The following is a 22,955-nucleotide window of genomic DNA, read 5'->3' on the forward strand; positions in this document are numbered from 1 at the left end:
GCCCTCATACCACCCTCATGGAGTCTGTTTCTGACCGTTTGAGCAGACATGCACATTTGTGGCCTGCTGGAGGTCATTTTGCAGGGCTCTGGCAGTGCTCCTCCTTGCACAAAGGCGGAGGTAGCGGTCCTGCTGCTGGGTTGTTGCCCTCCTACGGCCTCCTTCACGTCTCCTGATGTACTGGCCTGTCTCCTGGTAGCGCCTCCATGCTCTGGACACTACGCTGACACACACAGCAAACCTTTCCACAGCTCGCATTGATGTGCCATCCTGGATGAGCTGCACTACCTGAGCCACGTGTGTGGGTTGTAGACTCTGTCTCATGCTACCACTAGAGTGAAAGCACCACCAGCATTCAAAAGTGACCAAAACATCAGCCAGGAAGCATAGGAACTGAGAAGTGGTCTGTGGTCACCACCTGCAGAACCACTCCTTTATTGGGAGTGTCTTGCTAATTGCCTATAATTTCCACCTGTTGTCTATTCCATTTGCACAACAGCATGTGAAATGTATTGTCAATCAGGGTTGCTTCCTAAGTGGACAGTTTGATTTCACAGAAGTGTGATTGACTTGGAGTTACATTGTGTTGTTTAAGTGTTCCCTTTATTTTTTGGAAAGAGCAGGTGTTCCTAATGTTTGGTGTATAACTTTGGTTCAGTACCATTTGATCAGCTGCCTAATGTAGGCTAATAGGCTTGGGACTTTTCTATGATAAATTAACTCTAAACAGTCAGTAGTAGTTATTCACCTGCTCAGTGCTCCCCACACAGTATGCTCGAAGAGTCAAGGGCCGTCCTACACTACAAAAGCAATTTCAAGAGGTAACAGAAAACCATTCTGTCTGCCTGTAACGCATCGCCTAGTCATTTTCTAATCCCAGCCTAGTGGGGGAAGAGGAAAGGATGGAGTGGGAAAGCGTAATTGTGGAAAACGAACAGGATGTGGGTGAGGGTCGCACTCACTGAGGGTTGAGAGTAGTACTACTCCAAGGGCTATTAAGCACCCAGGCAAATGTTAGGGGGTTAGAGGCAGCGGACATGAGCCCCTGATCCATTAAACACTCCCTCTTCTTAACCTCTTTGATCTCTAGGGGCGCTATTTCATTTTTGGATAAAAAACGTTCCCGTTTTAAGCGCGATATTTTGTCACGAAAAGATGCTCGACTATGCATATTCTTGACAGTTTTTGAAAGAAAACACTCTGAAGTTTCAGAATCTGCAAAGATATTGTCTGTAAGTGCCCCAGAACTCATTCTACAGGCGAAACCAAGATGATGCATCAACCAGGAAATGATCAGAATTTCTGAAGCTCTGTTTTCCATTGTCTCCTTATATGGCTGTGATTGCGCAAGGAATGAGCCTACACTTTCTGTCGTTCCCCCAAAGTGTTAGCAGCATTGTGACGTATTTGTAGGCATATCATTGGAAGATTGACCATAAGAGACTACATTTTCCAAGTGTCCGCCTGGTGTCCCTGCGTCGAAATTGGAGCGTAAAGCCAGGTGCAATTATTTTTCCATTTGAGAGCAAGGAGAAACCAGGCTTCCACGAAGGATATATCATTGAAGAGATATGTGGAAAAACACCTTGAGGATTGATTCTAAACCACGTTTGCCATGTTTCAGTCGATATTATGGAGTTAATTTGGAAAAAAGTTCGCGTTTTGAGGGCTGAATTTTCGTTTTTTCTTTTTTTTTTTTTTTGGTAGCCAAATGTGATGTACAAAACGGAGCTATTTCTAATACACAAAGAATCTTTTTGGAAAAACGGAGCATCTGCTATCTAACTGAGAGTCTCCTCATTGAAAACATCAGAAGTTCTTCAAAGGTAAGTTATTTTATTTGAAGGCTTTACTTGTTTTTGTGATAGTTGCCTGCTAAATGCTAACGCTAATGCTAACGCTAATGCTAACGCTAAATGCTACGCTAGCTAGCTACTGTTACACAAATGATTGTTTTCCTATGGTTGAAAAGCATATTTTGAAAATCTGAGATGACAGTGTTGTTAACAAAAGGCTAAGCTTGAGAGCTAGCATATTTATTTCATTTCATTTGCGATTTTCATGAATAGTTAACGTTGCGTTATGGTAATGAGCTTAGGTCTATAAATAGAATCCCGGATCCGGGTTTGGTCGTCGCAACAGGTTAACAGTGGAACTCAACCTTCCCAAGACTCCTGGGTCGTGTTCAGTAGGTACAAAACTGAACAGTAGGCAATATACTTGTCTAATAGTAACTTGTCTAATAAAACACATTTTCCTTTTGTTGCAAAACCTTTTCCATTGCGAACATGTAATGAACATACCCTGGGCAATACTTAATCTCTTGCCCTCTTCCTTTATCCCTCTAGTCTACTGTTTGACCTCCTGACCTGAAGAGCCAAGTGGTCTTGTTGTGGCAGGTGACTGTATAGCCATATGCTTAATCAGCCCCTAACAGATTCGAGGTCAGTTTCGAAATTACCCCTCTCCTGGCTGAGGTTATGGATTTGGAGAGGGTAAACTGATCCTAGATCTGCCATTCGTTCACTTTAAAAACAGGTGCCAGACAGCTGTGGAAAAGCCACAGGATCCAGACGCGACCTTTTCCAGAGCAAGGCAGTGCCCATCCCCCTGCATACTGCTGAGTGGACAGAATGTCAAGTGTGCGTGTTTGTATGCCCTAGTGCCCTTGCATTCATGAGCACACTTGACCGATTATCCTTAGGCTATGCAACAGCGGAGCAGGGAATAGTAACATCTACAGAGCTATGCTTGGATACGCGTGTGTGATACTGGTGTGTGCAATCTACATGTACAGACTGGTGTGAGGCGTTTACATTGACAGGCTTGTGCAATGAGTTGTAGCCCATGCTCCAAAGCGCTACAGTAGCCTACATTCAAAACAGTTGCTTAAGAACCAGGGCAGCACTGTATTTGTGCAAAATCGATGCTTTGCATATCGTTTCTATAGAACAGATTCATACGTACCCAGCGTCCAAAACAAAAAAGGGATAGGAAACGTCAGAGGAGCTGACCGCTTTGTGACATTGTTGCGATTCAGTCAATTACACCAATATCCGTCATGCTGTTCTGCTGTTCTTCTGATTGGTTCGCCATGGTTTGGACACAGCCGACAACATAGATTAACTCACAATGACAAACTCACGGAAGTGGTCCGGCCGTACATGCCTGGCCACACAAACGCCTCTCCCACAGCGACTCAGCCCAATAATGGCCATTTGTTTCCATTTGTTAGCAGGATCAAAACAAAGGCTGCGGAGACTCAAAGGCTGCGGAGACTCAAAGGCTGCGGAGACTCAAAGGCTGCGGAGACTCAAAGGCTGCGGAGACTCAAAGGCTGCGGAGACTCAAAGGCTGCGGAGACTCAAAGGCTGCGGAGACTCAAAGGCTGCGGAGACTCAAAGGCTGCGGAGACTCAAAGGCTGCGGAGACTCAAAGGCTGCGGAGACTCAAAGGCTGCGGAGACTCAAAGGCTGCGGAGACTCAAAGGCTGCGGAGACTCAAAGGCCTTCAGGTTTCGCTATTATTATACTGTAATAGGGTGCGTCGATGGGACAGAGGGAGCAGGGCCTTGATTGCATGGTAAAGAGCAGCGAAACATGAAAGCGGGCATGGTGTACCTTCAGATGACATGGGCGAATTAGTTGAAGACGAGCGGGACTGCATTAAACGGAGGGAGGAAAGGAAGAAAATGACAAACTGAGGCACGCAGTGATGAAATGAGCGACAGAATGAACAACACGATGGAAGAAAGAAGGAGAGAATGGACAGATGACTAAAAGCACATGGAAGCAGATTGCCTTCCTATCTGGGTGAGTTCCACGTAGGGAACGCAAAACGACAGGAGCACTAAATTAAGGCAGGGGAATGGAGAGTGAGAGACTTCTTCTGAAAGGAAGGAGGGAGAGATGGAAGGGAGGGGAGGCGAGGCCAGTCATCTGGACGTACAGCGTTAACCCTCCATCTCGGCTTCACAGAGACACTCAGAACTGCCTGATCCTCACGGAGGGAGTCAAGGAGGGATGAGAGTCCCCATACAGTATTAATTGCTTGGGTGGCACTGTAGTTCAGCAGCTTTTGTATATTTGTTGTGGCTACAAGGGTTTGATTAGTGTCAACAAGGGATTCAAAGCCCGTACTTGGTTGATATGCCTTAGTGGTGCAATAGATTCACAGCCGGTTTGGAGATACAAACAACCGACAGGTGTATTCAAGATGTCGCCAAGGAATTCAATGGCTATTAAAAATTATTTATACACTGTGATGACATCAACAATACAATAGGCTGTAATATCTGTTGGGTTAGCAACTGATCCAGAGACAACCCATTTACTGAGGCCTTGGTTACTATACTATCCTAATGTGTAGAAGGCATCTGCGCGAAACAGTAACTATGCCCTGCCAAGGCTGGGGCCAAAACTGCATGGTTTCATCCCCAAAGGGGGAAGAGAGAAGCTGGGACAGGAACATTGTGTGACTGCATTGCACAAGAGCTAGAGTGACAGTCAATGGTCTCCTTTTAGTTATTCAACAACTCTGTTATTATGCATGTTTGAGTCAGACTGCAAGTGAAAAGGTATCTGACCTGCATAGATTGTCATCTAATATGAGTTGTAACTGCCCATTCCCATATGGATGACTCAACACACATGACCTCACCTTAAACACCCTAGATTCCTCCCATTCTCAGAGGGAGTCTTAAGGCCCACCAAAATGACAGATGCCCTCACGGGGGAGGGAGGGGAGCAGCGGGAGGGTTGAGAGGGTGCTGGCTAAATTCCTGGTACTGTACATAAACAGAAGGGAGGAGTAAAGGAGGAGAGAAGGAGGGACGGGGGTTGGACAGACAAACTGCTTAAACAGGACAAGGGCACTGTCTCCAGATAGAGAGAAAAGGAGATGATACAGATACAGGTAATTAAACCACCCCCCCCGGTCCCCCCCCCACTGTGGCCCGCCAGATAATCAAGCCCTCCAGCTGTCTGTCAGACCGGCTAGGGACTGCTTGTGTGGGGTTCAATCTCCATCACTTCTGACGAGAGATGCATTAGGGCAGGTATTCCCAAACCGGGGTATGATGATTCACATTTAAATTATTATTTGTTTTAAATACGTAAAAAAAAAAAAAGCCTAGTTTCACTGCCAAAAATAAAATGAAACCGCCTAGGTGTTCAGCGAAATATCAAATACAGCTAGCCTAGTCAAATAATTAACATTCAATCACATTAACCGTTACTCTCACAGAAATCCACTAACGCTCCGTATGTGGCCAAACGTAGCTGCTGCTCATTCCGTTTGCTCGAAAATGGATAAATATTTTTAACTAAGGCCCGCCACACAAACCAGCTCTACTGGTAGTACTGCTACTACCAGCAGTACTACACCTGTCGACGACACAAGTTGTTCTGCTTCCACGAGCACATCCAATGTTAGCATCAGTAATTCTACATTTGTTGTTAGCACAGCTAACATAGACACTGACAGTTGTGAATCTGATGCAACCGAAGAGCTACTGTCCCCTTACCAGGGAAAGCACTGAACAGACAGGGACGTTGGACCATGGAATCGCAAATATGATGAGAAATAAATTGATTTGGGGTTCACTTATATTGGAAGTAGTGCCTTTCCTCAGCCACAGTGTGTTATGTGCAAAATACCATCTCACAACTCGATGAAAGTCACTCTTGGGCAGACATTTAGAAACAAAACATGCCAATATGAAAAATATGCCATGTGAGTTTGAGTGAGAATTAAGACGACTTTTGAGTAGTAAGACATGTATAAAAGCAAGAGATACCATTAATAAGAAGGGGCTGGAAGAGTCTTATATGGTGACCTACTGAGTGGCTAGGACAGGCAAGCCCCATACTACTGTGGAGGACTTTATTCTTCCTGCTGCCGCAGATCTGTCTGGGACAATGCTGGGGGAAAAGGCCAAAAATAAACTATACAGACAATGCCTTCATCAAACAATACTGCTTCACGATGCATTGGTGACATGGCAGGAGATGTTTTGAAACAACTACTGCTTTGCATACCAGCCAGTGAATTCCATCCTTTAAAGCTGGATGAGTCAACAGACATGGCAGGCCTGGCATATGTCCGTTACATTTATGGGGGCAGGGGCAACAGGAGAGGATATTTGTAAAGTATTCGACAGCTTTGTGACAAATGGACTTTGGTGGTCAAGATGTGTTGGTATCTGTACTGATGGCACAAACGCCATGACAGGGAGACATAGTGGAGTGGTAACGCATGTGCAAGCAGTTGCTCCCAACGCCACTTGGGTACACTGCAGCATCCACCGAGAGGCTCTTGCTGCCAAAGGAATGCCCTACAGCTTGAAAGACGTTTTGTACACTACAGTGAAAATGGTTCACTTTGTTAAAGCAAGGACCCTGAACTCTCGTGTATCTTCTGCATTATGCAATGATATGGGCAGCGACCATGTAACGCTCTGGTTATCAAGGGTCAAAAAATGTACACGTTTTTTTTTTAACTGAGAGACAAGCTTAATTTACTGACCGTTATTTTCACTTGTCTGACTGCTTGCATGATGACGAGTTTCTCACGTGACTGGCCTTTCTGGGTGACAAAAACTCACTCATTCTTATGGTTTAATAAAATGTATCATAGTGTGTGTGGCCGGCTTACAATGATGGCAGAAAACATTTGAGTGTGCACTGACCCTGGTGCTAGAGGGGGTACGCAGCTGGAGGTTGAATGTTTGAAGGGCTACGGGACTATAAAAAGTTTGTTAACCACTGCATTAGGGGATTGGTGCACTCAGGTAGAACATTCCCCTTTCACAGTTTCAAAATGTTTTTGCCCTACTGAACACAACCCAGCAGTGTGTGTGCCAGAAGCATGGCACGCGAGGCCAGCTGTTCAAACAGCTCTGCGACGCCTCAAGCTACCAGCACATCTGCTAACTTAGTCGACAACCCTTTTCCCTTTAATCTAATATCATAACTCACCTTGCCAGTTGCCAAACTACCCCCTTGTTCTGAGGCTCCCATCCAATCTCACTGTTTTGTTGCGACCCATTTGTCTCCAATATATTGACATCTGCTTCTTATCCAATACAATTGATTATTTCACCCCCTAGGGCAATTAAGACGAATAGTTTAAGGAAACCCTATTTCTCTGCCAATGTGTAACTATGGCAACGTACTATAGGCCATTCTTTCATCTCGTTTTGCATTATGGGCCGTCAGACGTTCTTTTGCAGGTGGGAAACGGAACAGTAATGTTATGCTACATTTATTCATTTTATATATGAGCCCCGTGCCGCCTGCCCTGCCCAGACTCATGGAAAGGCAGCAGCAGTCACAGCTATGGCTGGGAGAGGCCTGTTCACTAGTCCTGGCTTACCCAGGGAGGAAGGAACAGGGCCCAGCATGGATGGAGAGACAGTCTGGCTGTCACACACACACACACACAACCTGCTTCTCCTGTCGTCAAACACAAGCAGCATGATCTCACACAGTGACATACTGCTTCTCCATATCGTTAAAACAAATCCAACAAATTCACTCGACTAAGTTCTGGGTCCACACGCAAAGAGAAGATAGAACGAAGAACGAAACCTAACAAAGAGCTCCACCCTCTCTCTTTGCAAGTTACAGGCAAGCCTATGGGACAAATGTACACTCCCAAAATTCAAAAGATGCAAACGTGCGAAATCTTGATTTGTCCAAAGCACTAGAACTAATGCTGCTCATTATCTCACGCGCCGTTGTCTCAGGACAGAGCTACACTACCATTAATGTTAATGTAGTCTGTCCACGAGAGATTAGGTGTGGAGCCATACTGTATAGCGGGTGTATCCCAATAGTCTAAACCAGTGGTTTCCAAACTTTTTATAGTCCCGTACCCCTTCAAACATTCAACCTCCAGCTGCATACCCCCTCTAGCACCAGGGTCAGCTGTACCCCCTCTAGCACCAGGGTCAGCTGTACCCCCTCTAGCACCAGGGTCAGCTGTACCCCCTCTAGCACCAGGGTCAGCTGTACCCCCTCTAGCACCAGGGTCAGCTGTACCCCCTCTAGCACCAGGGTCAGCTGTACCCCCTCTAGCACCAGGGTCAGCACACTCAAAATGTTTTTTTTTGCCATCATTTTAAGCCTGCCACACACACAAAACATAACGAGTGTGAGTTGTCACAGCCCGGCTTGTGAGAAGTGTATAATATAATAACAATAAATAATTTCACTCCTTACATTTAAAACATTCGTTCATCAAAAATTGTGAATAACTCACCACAGGTTAATGAGAAGGGTGTGCTTGAAAGGATGTACACACAACTTTGTAATGTTGGGTTGTATTGGAGAGAGTCTGTCTTAAATCATTTTACACACAGTCTGTGCTTGTATTTATGCCAGTGAGGGCCGAGAATCCACTCTCACATAGATACATGGTTGAAAAGAGCATCAGTGTCTTAACAGCGTAGTCCTATCCAGAAATCTGGCAGTGGCTTCTGATTAAATTACATTTTCACAGAACCCCTTGTTGCAATTTCAATGAGGCTCGTGCCGATATCGGTAAGTGGACTGGAGGCAGGGTTTGAAAGGGATAATGAATCCAGTTTGTGTCGTCTGTTCCGGGAAAGTACCTGCGTAATTGCTCACCCAGCTCACTCAGGTGCTTCCCGATATCACATTTGACATGGTAGCTACTTTAGACCATTACTGAGACACACCCGTAGAGTTGCTGCAACATCCCAGCGAGAGAGCGTCCAGAGTCCCAGTGAATAACCCCTGCCCTGGGGGCAATAACCCATGTTATTCAGTAACACGGTGACTCTGTAGACGAGGGCCGTGCGAGATAGTGTGACTCTGTAGACTAGGGCCGTGCGAGATAGTGTGACTCTGTAGACTAGGGCCGTGCGAGAGAGTGTGACTCTGTAGACTAGGGCTGCATCCCAAATGGCACCCTACTACTTTTGACCAGGACCCATAATGCTCTGGTCAACAGCAGCGCAATATATATAATATGGAAAGCCATTTGAGACACAGTGGGAAACCTAATCCAATAGCAGGCCGGCAGGACCCACAATGGCCACTTTTCATCGATACTCAATTGCAGCTCCTCGCAAAACAAGTCGTTCACGGATCCGATTTGTCGAGTGATGCCTTTTGTGCAAAGCGGCTCTTCAGATCTTGGGTGATTGCATTGTGTATGTGAGGGGAGAGGTTTTTTAAACTATAAACAGTGCCTTGGTTTTTCCCCCTCGAGTTCATTCAAATGTGTATCTGCCAGCCACAAATGTCACTGCCCGGTAAATCACTTTGCATGCCCGGTGCTGTTCACAAATGTCACTGGCCCGTAAATCACTTTGCATTCCCGGTGGTGGTGCAGTCACGGGATAGGCTGCCTTACCTGGTTGTCTTGGAAACCGTCGTTCTATTGGGTTTGGCCGTGACTGCAGTGCTGGAAGGCTTGGGGGAAGCTGAGGTTGCAAGTCTGGAAGCTGGAGGAGAGGGAGAGCAAATGAGAAAGTGCATGAAGAGAGATGGGGGAGGAAAAAGGTGGAATGAAGATGAGGGGTGGGAGTGAGGACAGAGGACTGGGATGAAGGATTGGTGTAGTAGGAGTTGAGAGCAAATGTGTCTGCAGCCAAGCACAGGTGGGTTTGTGTGAGCTCTAAAATACATAGGACAGTGACTAAAGACTCAACACGGTACAAAGGAAAACAAAAAGCTGTGTCTAACCAAAACATGATTAACAAGACTAAATACTCTGCAGTATGTTTGTGTGTATAGTTCTCACCTGTGGTTTTGGGTCTGGCCCCGGCCCCATTAATGGGACCAGCAGCAGGAGGTCTCCTCGTTGGAGTGCCAGGACCCATCGCCGCAGTCCTGGTAGCAGAGGTGGACCTGGGGACTCCGACAGCCTTCCTGTCAGCCACCTTAGTTTGGGTCCTGACAGTGGAAGCGTCGGCCGGCCCCACATACCTCTTTGTGGCTGCAGCTGATGCCGATGCTCCGGCTGCGATGGTGGTGGTCTTCTTTTTGTCCAAAGCTGCTTTCTTGGACAGGTCACTAGCTGTGGACTTTAATCCATTGGCCATGTGGCTTGGGGCCGTGCCCGGACGAGAAGTGCTGGGTCCTGACGCCGGACCCGCTGTGGCCTTGGTGCCAGCTGTGCCTGGCCGGCGTTTAGCCAAGCCCACGGTCTTAGCCTTGGGTTTAGCTGTTGCCTTGCCATTGACCTCCTTGGATGCAGGGGGCGCTGTAGGGTTTTCAGGCTGCGCTGTGCTATTTTGGGTGTCTTCGGGCTGTGATGGAGGGGACGGGGAAGTTGAAGGGGCTGGCTGGGCGGGCATCTCGTCGGTGGCCATCCCCTGGGCCGAGGGCTCGGGTCCTACAGCTTCTGTGGGCTCCATGGCAACCCCATCTGGTTTCATCCCTTGTAGGCCCGGCAACGGTCTCACTCACCGGATCACAAACACACTGAAACCGGAGTGGAACCAACGTCTTGTCAACAACCTCACAGATCTGAATGGGGAGAAGAGAGATTCCGAAATGTTGACATTGAAATTGGTGTGAGAAAAAAACAAACATGTTTGTTTATCATAGAACTACAAATACTGGTAGCAGAAGTCAAGTATATTATCAGAATAGCCACACATGAAACCATGCAGTCGTAGACAAGTAGTAAAAAAATAAAAAAAACATTAGAACCAACGGAAACAGCATGAGGCACATGGTCTCGCTGAGGAATTTGAAACTACTGGAAAAACAGGAGAGCAGCCAGGGAAGCCAACATGAAGATTTGTCACTCACGCTGTCTGATGGCAATACAATATGAGGATCACAGAGACTGAGAACAGAGACATTTACAATCCATGACTAAAACTGGTATTGTCAGAGTACTATAAAAAAGTTTGACATGCAATAAGAGAAAACAAAATGTCCTCCAGCATATATGGAGAGTGAGGGAGAGAGACCGCAAGGCCTTACAAATCGACAGACCGAGACGGAGACAGGAAAACCAGGACCACACATCCCATTTGTTTGTGATTCTGCTGCCCAGATACTTACACAATGACAGCCAGCGATTACTAAGAAAAGTCATATGCTGGTTCTGGGAGGCCTCAATGGACAATACTGTGCGAAACAAATGTAGGGCATGATGGACATTTGGGGGTGGGGGGGGGGGGGGGTGCTGGATGAGCAGGATCTGGGGCTCATTAGCCTTGCTGGAGCCCCTCGAACCCTGCCTTCCCAAGCCAACATGGCCTCCTCTCCCCATTGCTGCTTTTTCCTCATATACTCTACTTTCCACCCACCACCCCTTCCTATTTCAAGCCCTCCCACCCACTCCTCCAGCTCCCCCTGTCCAACTGCCCCTCTACCCCAGCACCAACAACAATAGTTAATTTCTCTTCAGTATACCCCCCTTCCCCTCACTCCTTTTATTCTTAGCCACTTGTTCCTCTTTCCACTACTCTACCCCCTCGATACGCTATAAGATAAGTTCTCAGTCAACAGATGGTCTGAGCAGAAATCTGTGTTTGGAGCTCAACAAACAGGCTTGCCAAGAGAGGAGGAAGAGAGCGCGCAAGAGTGGAGCACACGCAGGAGAGAGCAAGAGATGGAAAAGGAAGGAGCAAGAAGAAAAGAGGGAGAGCGTAACAAAGAGGGGGTGAGTTAAGGGAGCAACAGAATAAATGGAAGGGAGAGCAAGTGGGGGAAGGGAGAGAGGACTGGGAGAGCAGAGACACTTACGCAGAAGCCATCTGACTGAGGTCATCATTAATAGTTTGACTGAAACGTCAGTGGAGCAGATGGGGGAACCTAGAGGCCAAGCAGCAACTCTATTCAGTTACTTACAGTTGAAGTCGGAAGTTTACATACACTTAGGTTGGAGTCATTAAAACCCATTTTTCAACCACTCCACAAATTTCTTGTTAACAAACTATAGTTTTTGCAAGTCAGATAGAACATCTACTTTGTGCATGACAAATCATTTTTCCAACAATTGTTTACAGAGATTATTTCACTGTATCACAATTCCAGTGGGTCAGAAGTCTACATACACTAAGTTGCCTGTGCCTTTAAACAGCTTGTAAAATACCAGAAAATTATGTCATGGCTTTAGAAGCTTCTGATAGGAAAATTGACATCATTTGAATGTATACCTGTGGATGTATTTCAAGGCCTACCTTCAAACTCCGTACCACTTTGCTTGACATCATGGGAAAATCAAAAGAAATCAACCAAGACGTCAGAAGAAAAAATGTAGACCTCCACAAGTCTGGTTCATCCTTGGGAGCAATTTCCAAACACCTGAAGGTACCACGTTCATCTGTACAAACAATAGTACACAAGTATAAACACCATGGGACCACACATCCATCATACCGCTCAGGAAGGAGACACGTTCTGTCTGCTAGAGATGAACGTACTTTGGTAAGAAAAGTGCAAATCAATCCCAGAACAGCAGCAAAGGCCCTTGTGAAGATGGAGGAAACAGGTACAAAAATATCTATATCCACAGTAAAACGAGTCCTATATTGACATAACCTGAAAAGCCACACAGCAAGGAAGAAGTCACTGCTCAAAAACCCGCCATAAAAAAAGCCAGACTACGGTTTGCAACTGCACATGGGGACAAAGATTCGTACTCTTTGGACAAATATCCTCGTCTGATGAAACAATTAGAACTGTTTGGCCATAATAACCATCTTTAGGTTTGGAGGAAAAAGAGGGACGCTCGCAAGCCGAACACTACCATCCCAACTGTGAAGCACGGGGGTGGCAGCTTCATGTTGTGGGGGTGCTTTGCTGCAGGAGGGACTGGTGCACTTCACAAAATAGGTGGCTTTATGAGGAAGGAAAATGATGTGGATATATTGAAGCAACATCAAGATGTCAGTCAGGAAGTTAAAAGCTTGGTCGCAAATTAGTCTTCCAAATGGACAATGACCCCAAGCATACTTCCAAAGTTATGGCAAAATGGCTTAAGGACAACAAGTCAGGGTATTGGAGTGGCCATCACAAAGCCCTGACCTCAAGCCTATAGAACATTTGTGGGCAGAACTGAAAAAGCATGTGCGAGCAAGGAGGCCTATAAACCTGACTCAGTTACACCAGCTCTGTCAGGAGGAATGGGCCAATATTCACCCAACTTATTGTGAGAAGCTTGTGGAAGGCTACCCAAAACATTTGACCCAAGTTAAACAATTTAAAGGCAATGCTACAAAATACCAATTTTAGTCTAAGACCGGGTCAATTGGCAAATGACCGGACTAAAAAGGCAAATTAACAAGCAAATCACTTGCAGGGATCCTGTGGAACTCGCTGGGCCAGTTTGATAGCGGACGGCCAATAGAACTAATACCAACACCTCTCCCCCAAAACACATACACCCCTCTCAAATTCCCTCAATCGCTCTCCCTCCAAACCAATGGTCTGACCCCTATTTCAACCAGAGAGGACAAACAAAAAGCCTGCAGTGCCATTTTCCAAGGTTTCTTTTCCTAACCTCGTCCTTCTGGCTCCAACTGCAGGCAGAAAGGCTGCTGGCCGCCACCTCCCTTTTCTCCTCTCTTCTGTTACATATCTCCAGCACAGAGCAAGAGAGGGGTCAGGGAGGATAAAGGCACCACGAGGGGCCAAGTTTGCAGCCTTCAGTCAACTGAGCAGGGCTACACCAGAGCTGCAAGCTATTCTTACTCTACATTACTCAATGATATATATATATTATAGCATACTTCAAATCTTGATGACCCAAGAGGTTGTGAAATAGAATTTGTTATCAATGACTTGGCTGAATCAAGTTTGGATTATTGCCCATAAATTAGAGGCCACTAGAGTTTCACAAAGACCTAGCACATTCAGCATTCTCAATTAATCTAATTTGGGGATTAAACATGGCTAAACTTAATTGACTAATTTGTCAACTCTTCACAATATCACAAGTTCAACTCAATACTCGGTGTTTCAAACAACGCGGCTACCGCATTTGGATGGGCTCCGACACCAACGTAGCGATGTAGCGAAGTGTTAGGGAGATAGCGGGATGAGGGACGTCAGAGAGGGACAACTGCCAGCTAACTAAATCCAGCGGACCGGCAGGAGTTGGATTTAACGCGCAGGTGCTGTGCCTGCGTTCAGTGGACAGCAGCAGGATAAAGGGGGGATGTTTTGGCCTTGGGCAGAATGGGCACTGGCCTGGCTTTACTTGTGCCCATCGCTGGTCCAGCAAATGCCAGTGGCTGCTGACTTAACCACTAATGCCAGGGGCTTACCAAAGTGCAGCCTGTATCGCATTCCTTACCACGAACCGAGCCGACCTCCGGGTAGTGGAAAGGTGGCATGATGGCGTCACTAAAACCCTACACATGCATATCAAGGGCTTTGTTGAACTGTAGTAAGGCGATTAGTGAGGGTGTTAGAGACGCCTCTGCTTCAGAGAAGCTAGCTGTAGTTTGTCCCATTTGAAACTATTGCACAGCATCTTTCTTTAAAACCACTCATCGTCAAACTGGCCTCATGACAAATTCTCTGGGAATTTCAGAGCGGTTTTCCATAGCCCTGGCCAAGTCTTCGCATAGATTTGCAATTGGAATGATTGAAAAGGGGAACGCCCACCAAAAAAAAAACAATAGAATAAACTGCACAGTTGATAGATATGAAAGGCATTTTTATGAAAAAATGAGCCATTGTGCTCCCCTTCATTCATTTGCATAACAAATACCAGTAAAAAGAAAAAAGGGCTAATACCATCTTCAGGACAAAGCATGCTTACTTTCCAGCTAGCGCCACAGCTAATATCACAATTAGCTCAATGCCCCTGGCAACAATTACCATGTGTTGGAAGTATGCAAATTCATAAGCCCTCGGGCTGCAGTCTGACAACAGTGACTGGATAATAACTAGTGTCCAGGAAAACAAACTCTGCAAGTTGTCTGTTATTCTCTGGGTGTGTGGTTAAAGCTGCCATCGTAAGCCTGTTGGGGTGGGCTGTCTAGACGGAAGAAACTCGCTGCCCCCGTCTCCGTCTCATCTTTGCTGCGTTGCATCTAACTCATCCCCCCTCTCGCCCCGTCTTTTTCTTGCAGTTTAATTACAGCTGTCTGCAATCATCCTACAGTGCCAGCCATGTTTTAGCCACACAGCAAAATGGGTCACTTATAATACTCCTTCAATACAAACAGAGGGGGATTTATCTGTGTTGAGAGTGGGTTGGAAATGCAGTCAGACTACAGGGAGAACGAAAAAGGAGCAAGGGTTGGGATGGAGGTTGGGTGTGTTACTGATGTCAGCTTAGTGTCATAACAGTCTTAACCACAGGTGAAAAATAGATTATGCTCTCTGCTAGCTCACAGAGGGAGGTGAACGGGGAGAGTGCAGAGGGGAAATATGAGGGGTGTTTCAATGATAAATCTGCCCTAAAGGTTTGAGGTTGAGGCCCAGTGTCGTGTGCACATGTGCTGGAATGCCCGGGGAGGGCTCGGGCCAGGGTGTCTGTTGGTGAGCCGAGCCACCATTCCAGCTCTGCCCGTCAGGCTCCTCAGGGTAGAAGCCTATAAACAGCTGTCACAGGAAGGGTGTGTACGAATATATACACTGAAGAGTTGGTCCCATGTTTCATGAGCTGAAATTAAAGAACCCAGACATTTGCCATATGCACAAAAAGCTTATTTCTCTAAAATATTTGGGCACAAATTTGTTTACATCCCTGTTAGTGAGCATTTCTCTTTTGCCAAGATAATCCATCCACCTGACAGGTGTGGCATAAAAAGAAGCTGATTAAACAGCATGATCATTACACAGGTGCACCTTGTGCTGGGGGTGATAAAAGGGCCAAATGTCTCCAGTTTTTAGGGAGTGTACAATTGGCATGTTGAATGTAGGAATGTCCACCACAGGTGTTACCAGAGTTTTGTTTGGGATGCTTTGGATCATCAGTGTGTTCCAGTTCCCGCCGATATCCAGCAACTTTGCACAGCCATTGAAGGGGAGTGGGACAACATTCCACAGCACACGATCAACAGCCAGCTCAACTACGAAGGAGAGGTGTCGCACTGCATGAGGAAAATCGTGGTGACACCAGATACCGACTGGTTTCCTGATTCACACCACTACTTTATCTGAGACCAACAGACGCACATCTGTATTCCCAGTCCTGTGAAATCCATAGGTTAGGGCCTAATTTATTATATGAACTGTGACTCAGTCAAATCTTTGTTCAGTATATACACGTTGTGTGAGAGCGCAGGGGACGGTCTACCAGATTAATCATTCTTCTGATTCCACTGTGCCGTACAGAGTACTTGCATCATCTTTGACTACAAGACTGTGGACAATAGACCTCCATTTTAGACTACACTGCCAAAGCAAACCCTGTGTCTGTGACCTTCCCTGACTGCCCCTGTGCCTGACAAAGACAACCCAATTGAGCATTGAACACAACGTCTGCTAGCTAGGCTAAACTGGGCCTGGATGGTAGAGACTATGGTGTAACTGAGCTGTATAGCGCCATGGGTGCTCGACAAACAGGGGCCTCAGTCTCTGGTTATTCATTAAATGGACTGCTGTCTGACTGAGTGAGGCCTTGCTATGCGGAGGCCTCCAAAGTACTGGAGCTCTGGCCAAAGGAAACACAGGCTTCATTCAGTGTGTGTGTGTGTGTGTGTGTGTAAAGGGGTATGACAGGAAAGGAGAGTGGGAGTGAGTGGAGAGGCTTTAGAAAGACCAGAGTTTTGTAGGAGAACAGAGTATTGGAGAAGGAGGGGTTTATTAGGGAAGGGGGTTTCCTACATAGAACTTCATTATTGGACCAGTTCCCTGCAGACAGGAAAGGGGCAGTCACTAGTCAAAGTCAACAACTGACCAAGTTCACCAGAAGTTACAACGCATTTTGACCAAAGCAGATACACCAGGGTCATCTTCATTAAGGAAAATCGTAGCAAAGCATTTTGCAATGGAAAACAAAAACTGGACCAATAAGAAATGCTGGTTCAGGTAATCCTTCCCCTTGTCAGACCATTTTCTTCAGTTGACTGCCTAATGAATGACCCAAGTCATTAACCTACCAACTGCATGAGAACACATGCTCCTAAATACTTCATATCCAGGGGATTTAAAAAAAAAATTTTTTAGTTAGGCCAGTTCTGGCTTTTCCTGCTTATCTAGACTGCCAGCCTGTCCAAAGAGGGAGCAAATATATTTAGTAAGAGGGGGAAGTTGAATGAACTCTTAGGATTGGTGGTGGAAGAGCGAGGGATGGGGTGAAGTGTTTGTGGGGTGTGGAGAGAGCGTAAGAGACTGTTGCTTCGTCTGCCCATATAAGGCAGTGTTGCAGAGTTCTGCTGCATCACCACAGAGCACTCAGAAGACATGGCACGCAGAAAGATCCAATCTCATAATGAAATCCACCAACACAAGATAGTCATTACTCACAGCATAATGACAAGAGGCTCTGCTGAGCATATGAGCCCAGCTCAGTTCTCAACCCAGTTGCATGGCTGTCTCGTTCCTTCTCAACTAAATGAAAAGATGCTGTTGTTATAGGAGTCCCTGCTCTCAATTTTGAAAATACAGCAAATCAACAAAAGGCAAACCAGGCAGGTCACTAGTGATGCAAGTCGGTATTCGACGTACATCCATGTCTGAGGACGTCGGGAGATGACGTGGAAACCAGCCACTAGGGGCAACAGTGAGCAATGTTACCTTCAAGGAGGCTTTGGTTGTGGACGGGGATGGAAGTCGGAAGTTTACGTACACCTTAGCCAAATACATTTAAACTCAGTTTCACAATTCCTGACATTTAATCCGAGTAAAAAGTCCCCATCTTAGGTCAGTTGGGATGACCACTTTCTTTTAAGAATGTGAAATGTCAGAATAATAGGAGAGTGATTTATTTCAGCTTGTATTTCTTTCATCACATTCCCAGTGGGTCAGAAGTTTACATGCTCTCAATTAGTATTTGGTAGCATTGCATTTAAAAAAAAAAAAAAAACTTGGGTCAAACATTTCAGGTAGACTTCCACAACAAGTTGGGTGAATATTGGCCCATTCCTCCTGACAGAGCTGGTGTAACCGAGTCAGGTTCGTAGGCCTCCTTGCTCGCACACGTTTTTCAGTTCTTCCCACAATTATTTTATGGATTGAGGTCAGGGCTTTGTGATGGCCACTCCAATACCTTCGGTGTCTTTAAGCCATTTTGCCACATTTTTGGACGTATGCTTGGGGTCATTGTCCATTTGGAAGAACAATTTTCAACCAAGCTAACTTCCTGACTGATGTCTTGAGATGTTGATTCAATATATCCACATCATTTTCCTTCCTCATAATGCCACCTATTTTGTGAAGTGCACCAGTCCCTCCTACAGCAAAGCACCCTACAACATGATGCTGCCACCGCCACTTCATGGTTGGGATGGTGTCCTTCGGCTTGCAAGCCTCCCCTTTTAACTCCAAACATAACGATGGTCATTATGGCCAAACAGTTCTATTTTTGTTCCATCAGACCAGAGGACATTTCTCCAAAAAGTACAAATCTTTGTCCCCATGTGCAGTTGCAAACCCTAGTCTGGCTTTTTTATTGCGGTTTTGGAGCAGCGACTTCTTCCTTGCTGAGCGGCCTTTCAGGTTATGTTGATATAGGACTCGTTTTACTGTGGATATTGATACTTTTGTACCCGTTTCCTCCAGCATCGTCACAAGGTCCATTGCTGTTCTGGGATTGATTTGCACTTCTCGCACCAAAGTACGTTCATTTCTAGGAGACAGAACACGTCACCTTCCTGAGCTGTATGACGGCTGCGTGGTCCCATGCTGTTTATACTCGCGTACTATTGTTTGTACAGATGAATATGGTACCTTCAGGCGTTTGGAAATTGCTCCCAAGGATGAACCCGGTGATGCGCTGTGCAGACCTCACTACTCTCTGGAGAGCCTTACGGTTATGGGTGGAGCAGTAGTCAGTTGGGATGATACAGCCCGACAGGATGCTCTTGATTGTGCATCTGTAAAAGTTGTGTTTTGGTGACAGGAGAAATTCGTCTTGAGGCTGAAGAGGCGCTGCTGCGCCTTCTTCACCACGCTGTCTATGTTGGTGGACCATTTCAGTTTGTCCGTGATGGGTACGCTGAGGAACTTTCCACCCTCTCCACTACTGTCCCGTTGACGTGGATAGGGGGCTGCTCCCTCTGCTGTTTCCTGAAGTCCACGATAATCTCCTTTGTTTTGTTGACATTGAGAATGAGTTTATTTTCCTGACACCACACTTAGAGGGCCCGCACCTCCTCACTGTAGGCAGTCTCATCGTTGTTGGTAATCAAGCCTGCCACTGTAGTGTCCTCTGCAAACTTATTGAGTTGGAGGCGTGCATGGCCACGCAGTCGTGGGTGAACAGGGAGTACAGGAGAGGGCTGAGAACGCACCCTTGTGGGGCCCCAGTGTTGAGGGTCAGCTTCTAAAGCAATGACATAATTTTCCAAGCTGTATAAAAGGCACAGTCAACTTAATGTATGTAAACTTCTGACCCACTGAAATTGTGATACAGTGAATTATAAGTGAAATAATGTCTGTAAACAATTGTTGGAAAAATTACTTGTGTCATGCACAAAGTAGATGTCCTAACCATCTTGCCAAAACTATAGTTTGTTAACATGACATTTGTGGAGTGGTTGAAAAACAAGTTAATGACTCCAACTTAAGTGTATGTAAACTTCCGACTTCAACTGTGTGTGTGTGTGTATATATATATATATATATATATATATACACATACATACATACACACACACACCACACTGAGCTTAGAATAATACTGTGAAATGTATGAGCATGCCCTTTTATTCTAAGAACTGCTTGAAAAGACGGCCTGAAATTTCTGCCTGGGATAGAGTTTTGGCCTGCCTGGTGACATCAGAAAATGAATTAGACCAATAGCTCTTTTCTAAGAAGCCATCTGTTGAAAATAGAGTATATTTTTTTGAAAAATTAATTGTTACCCAGAAATGATTTGATATAGAGATAAAAAAAATAATGTTAGCATTGGACCTTTAATAGGCCTAAATTACCTTGGGCTCACTAGTGCCAAGTGCAGCATGAGATTATGATAAGATCCTATATGGAGGCTGCAGTGGGCTCTATATAGGCTAGTAGGCAGGGTATGAGAAGGGTAGGGGTCGTAAGTGCCAAAGTGTGTGAGTGACGTCCTCAGCAGACCAAACTGGGGGGGCTTGTTCACATCCCAACTAGAGGTCGACCGATTATGATTTTTTTACGCCGATACCGATTATTGGAGGACCAAAAAAGCCGATGCCGATTAATCAGCCAATGTTTATTTTTTAAAATTTGTAATAATGACAATTACAACAATACTGAATTAACACTTATTTAACTTAATATAAAACATCAATAAAATAAATGTAGCCTCAAATAAATAAACATGTTCAATTTGGTTTAAATAATGCAAAAACAAAGTGTTGGAGAAGAAAGTAATATGTGCCATGTAAAAATGTGTGCCATGTAAAAAAAGCTAACGTTTAAGTTCCTTGCTCAGAATATGAGAACATATGGTTATACCCACATGGGTGAGTGAAAAATGAAATAAGTCGGTGGCGGTAATGCACGTAATTTATGAAAGTTGCCAATCGCAATATAAAGTCAAGAAAAGAAAAAGCCTGGAAGGAGGAGAGATGACTAGAAACGAGTCGGTTGACCGTTTTGTGTGTGGATTAATTGGTGGAGTAGAGGAACCTTGTGCATTTCAGGTAAAATAGCAACAATGTTTATATCCCAGGACAATTTAGCTAGCAACTGCAAGCTAGCTAGCTAAATTGCCATAAATATTTCATGCTTTTTGACTCGTCCCCAAATTAATATAATTGGTTCAGAGTTTGTTTTGATATTTTAACCTGCGTGTCATGATCCCGTTTGGTGTGGGGGGACAAAATACATCTATGCACGATGCCGCACACGCAGCCGGTTTGGGTTCCGTGTAAGGCTAGCTCAGTTTTGATCAATTGAAATAGCAAACGTTAGTGATCATGCATGGTAAACTATGAGTTTTTATACTTTTATAAAAAGTGATTAACCTGTATCATAATCCATTTTGGTACACTTATGTTTTAGATGACTTTATAAGAAATTACATGTAGGTGTAAGCACTAGTACTTTTCATTTTCCCGGGCTAGTTAGTCTATTGTTCAGTCCACATGAGTCTGGTGCTGTAGTTAAAGTGTAAAGCATTGAGTAAGTTATCTTATTCCTGTAAGAGATTGAATCTAACACTATATTAATGGTTATATGAGAAGGTACTCATGGTATATGTGTGTATACACTGCTCAAAAAAATAAAAAGGGAACACTTAAACAACAACGTAACTCCAAGTCAATCACACTTCTGTGAAATCAAACTGTCCACTTAGGAAGCAACACTGATTGACAATACATTTCACATGCTGTTGTGCAAATGGAATAGACAACAGGTGGAAATTATAGGCAATTAGCAAGACACCCCAATAAAGGAGTGGTTCTGCAGGTGGTGACCACAGACCACTTCTCAGTTCCTATGCTTCCTGGCTGACGTTTTGGTCACTTTTGAATGCTGGCGGTGCTTTCACTCTAGTGGTAGCATGAGACGGAGTCTACAACCCACACAAGTGGCTCAGGTAGTGCAGCTCATCCAGGATGGCACATCAATGCGAGCTGTGGCAAGGAGGTTTGCTGTGTCTGTCAGCGTAGTGTTGTGAGCATGGAGGCGCTACCAGGAGACAGGCCAGTACATCAGGAGACGTGGAGGAGGCCGTAGGAGGGCAACAACCCAGCAGCAGGACCGCTACCTCCGCCTTTGTGCAAGGAGGAGCAGGAGGAGCACCTGCCAGAGCCCTGCAAAATGACCTCCAGCAGGCCACAAATGTGCATGTGTCTGCTCAAACGGTCAGAAACAGACTCCATGAGGGTGGTATGAGGGCCCGACGTCCACAGGTGGGGGTTGTGCTTACAGCCCAACACTGTGCAGGACGTTTGGCATTTGCCAGAGAACACCAAGATTGGCAAAATCGCCTGACTGCCATTAGGTACCAAGATGAGATCCTCAGACCCCTTGTGAGACCATATGCTGGTGCGGTTGGCCCTGGGTTCCTCCTAATGCAAGACAATGCAAGACCTCATGTGGCTGGAGTGTGTCAGCAGTTCCTGCAAGAGGAAGGCATTGATGCTATGGACTGGCCCGCCCATTCCCCAGACCTGAATCCAATTGAGCACATCATGTCTCGGTACATCCACCAACGCCACGTTGCACCACAGACTGTCCAGGAGTTGGCGGGTGCTTTAGTCCAGGTCTGGGAGGAGATCCCTCAGGAGACCATCCGCCACCTCATCAGGAGCATGCACAGGCATTGTAGGGAGGTCATACAGGCACGTGAAGGCCACACACACTACTGAGCCTCATTTTGACTTGTTTTAAGGACATTACATCAAAGTTGGATCAGCCTGTAGTGTGGTTTTCCACTTTAATTTTGAGTGTGACTCCAAATCCAGACCTCCATGGGTTGATACATTTTATTTCCATTGATAATTTGTGTGATTTTGTTGTCAGCACATTCAACTATGTAAAGAAAAAAGTATTTAATAAGAATATTTCATTCATTCAGATCTAGGATGTGTTATTTTAGTGTTCCCTTTATTTTTTTGAGCAGTGTATATGTAAATAAATGTGATCCTGTTTGTAAAACAGGTCAGGTTTTTTGGAGTATGGGTTCAGTTCCACCAAGGATGGCGAGCCGCCCGAACCCAGGACATCAATGAAGATTTGCATGTGAAGATTTATTTTCCTTGGAGAACACCGAATTTGCACCATACTAAGGTGTGGTAGGATTTCTCTTGCAAGGCATCATTGCATCATACATTGCAGTGGGATTGTTATAAGCACATGCTACACTTAAACGCCTTAGTGTTTATTTATCGGCTCAGTCACTCACATTTGATT

General features: G+C 45.4%; 1 protein-coding gene across 1 annotated transcript in view; it reads right to left on the reverse strand.

The window, feature by feature from the left end:
• Nucleotides 1–22,955, reverse strand: part of LOC139370472 (proline rich 36a) — a 41,461-nt gene that overhangs the window by 10,509 nt on the left and 7,997 nt on the right. Inside the window, exons 2-3 of the mRNA XM_071109970.1 lie at nt 9,772–10,499; nt 9,382–9,472 (exon numbers count right to left, since the gene is read on the reverse strand). Coding sequence (XP_070966071.1) covers nt 9,382–9,472; nt 9,772–10,408 — 728 coding nt within the window. The 5' untranslated portion in view covers nt 10,409–10,499. The remainder of the gene's footprint in view (nt 1–9,381; nt 9,473–9,771; nt 10,500–22,955) is intronic.

This window comes from Oncorhynchus clarkii, chromosome 17 (genome assembly GCF_045791955.1).
Source record: "Oncorhynchus clarkii lewisi isolate Uvic-CL-2024 chromosome 17, UVic_Ocla_1.0, whole genome shotgun sequence".
Classification (NCBI taxonomy): domain Eukaryota; kingdom Metazoa; phylum Chordata; class Actinopteri; order Salmoniformes; family Salmonidae; genus Oncorhynchus; species Oncorhynchus clarkii.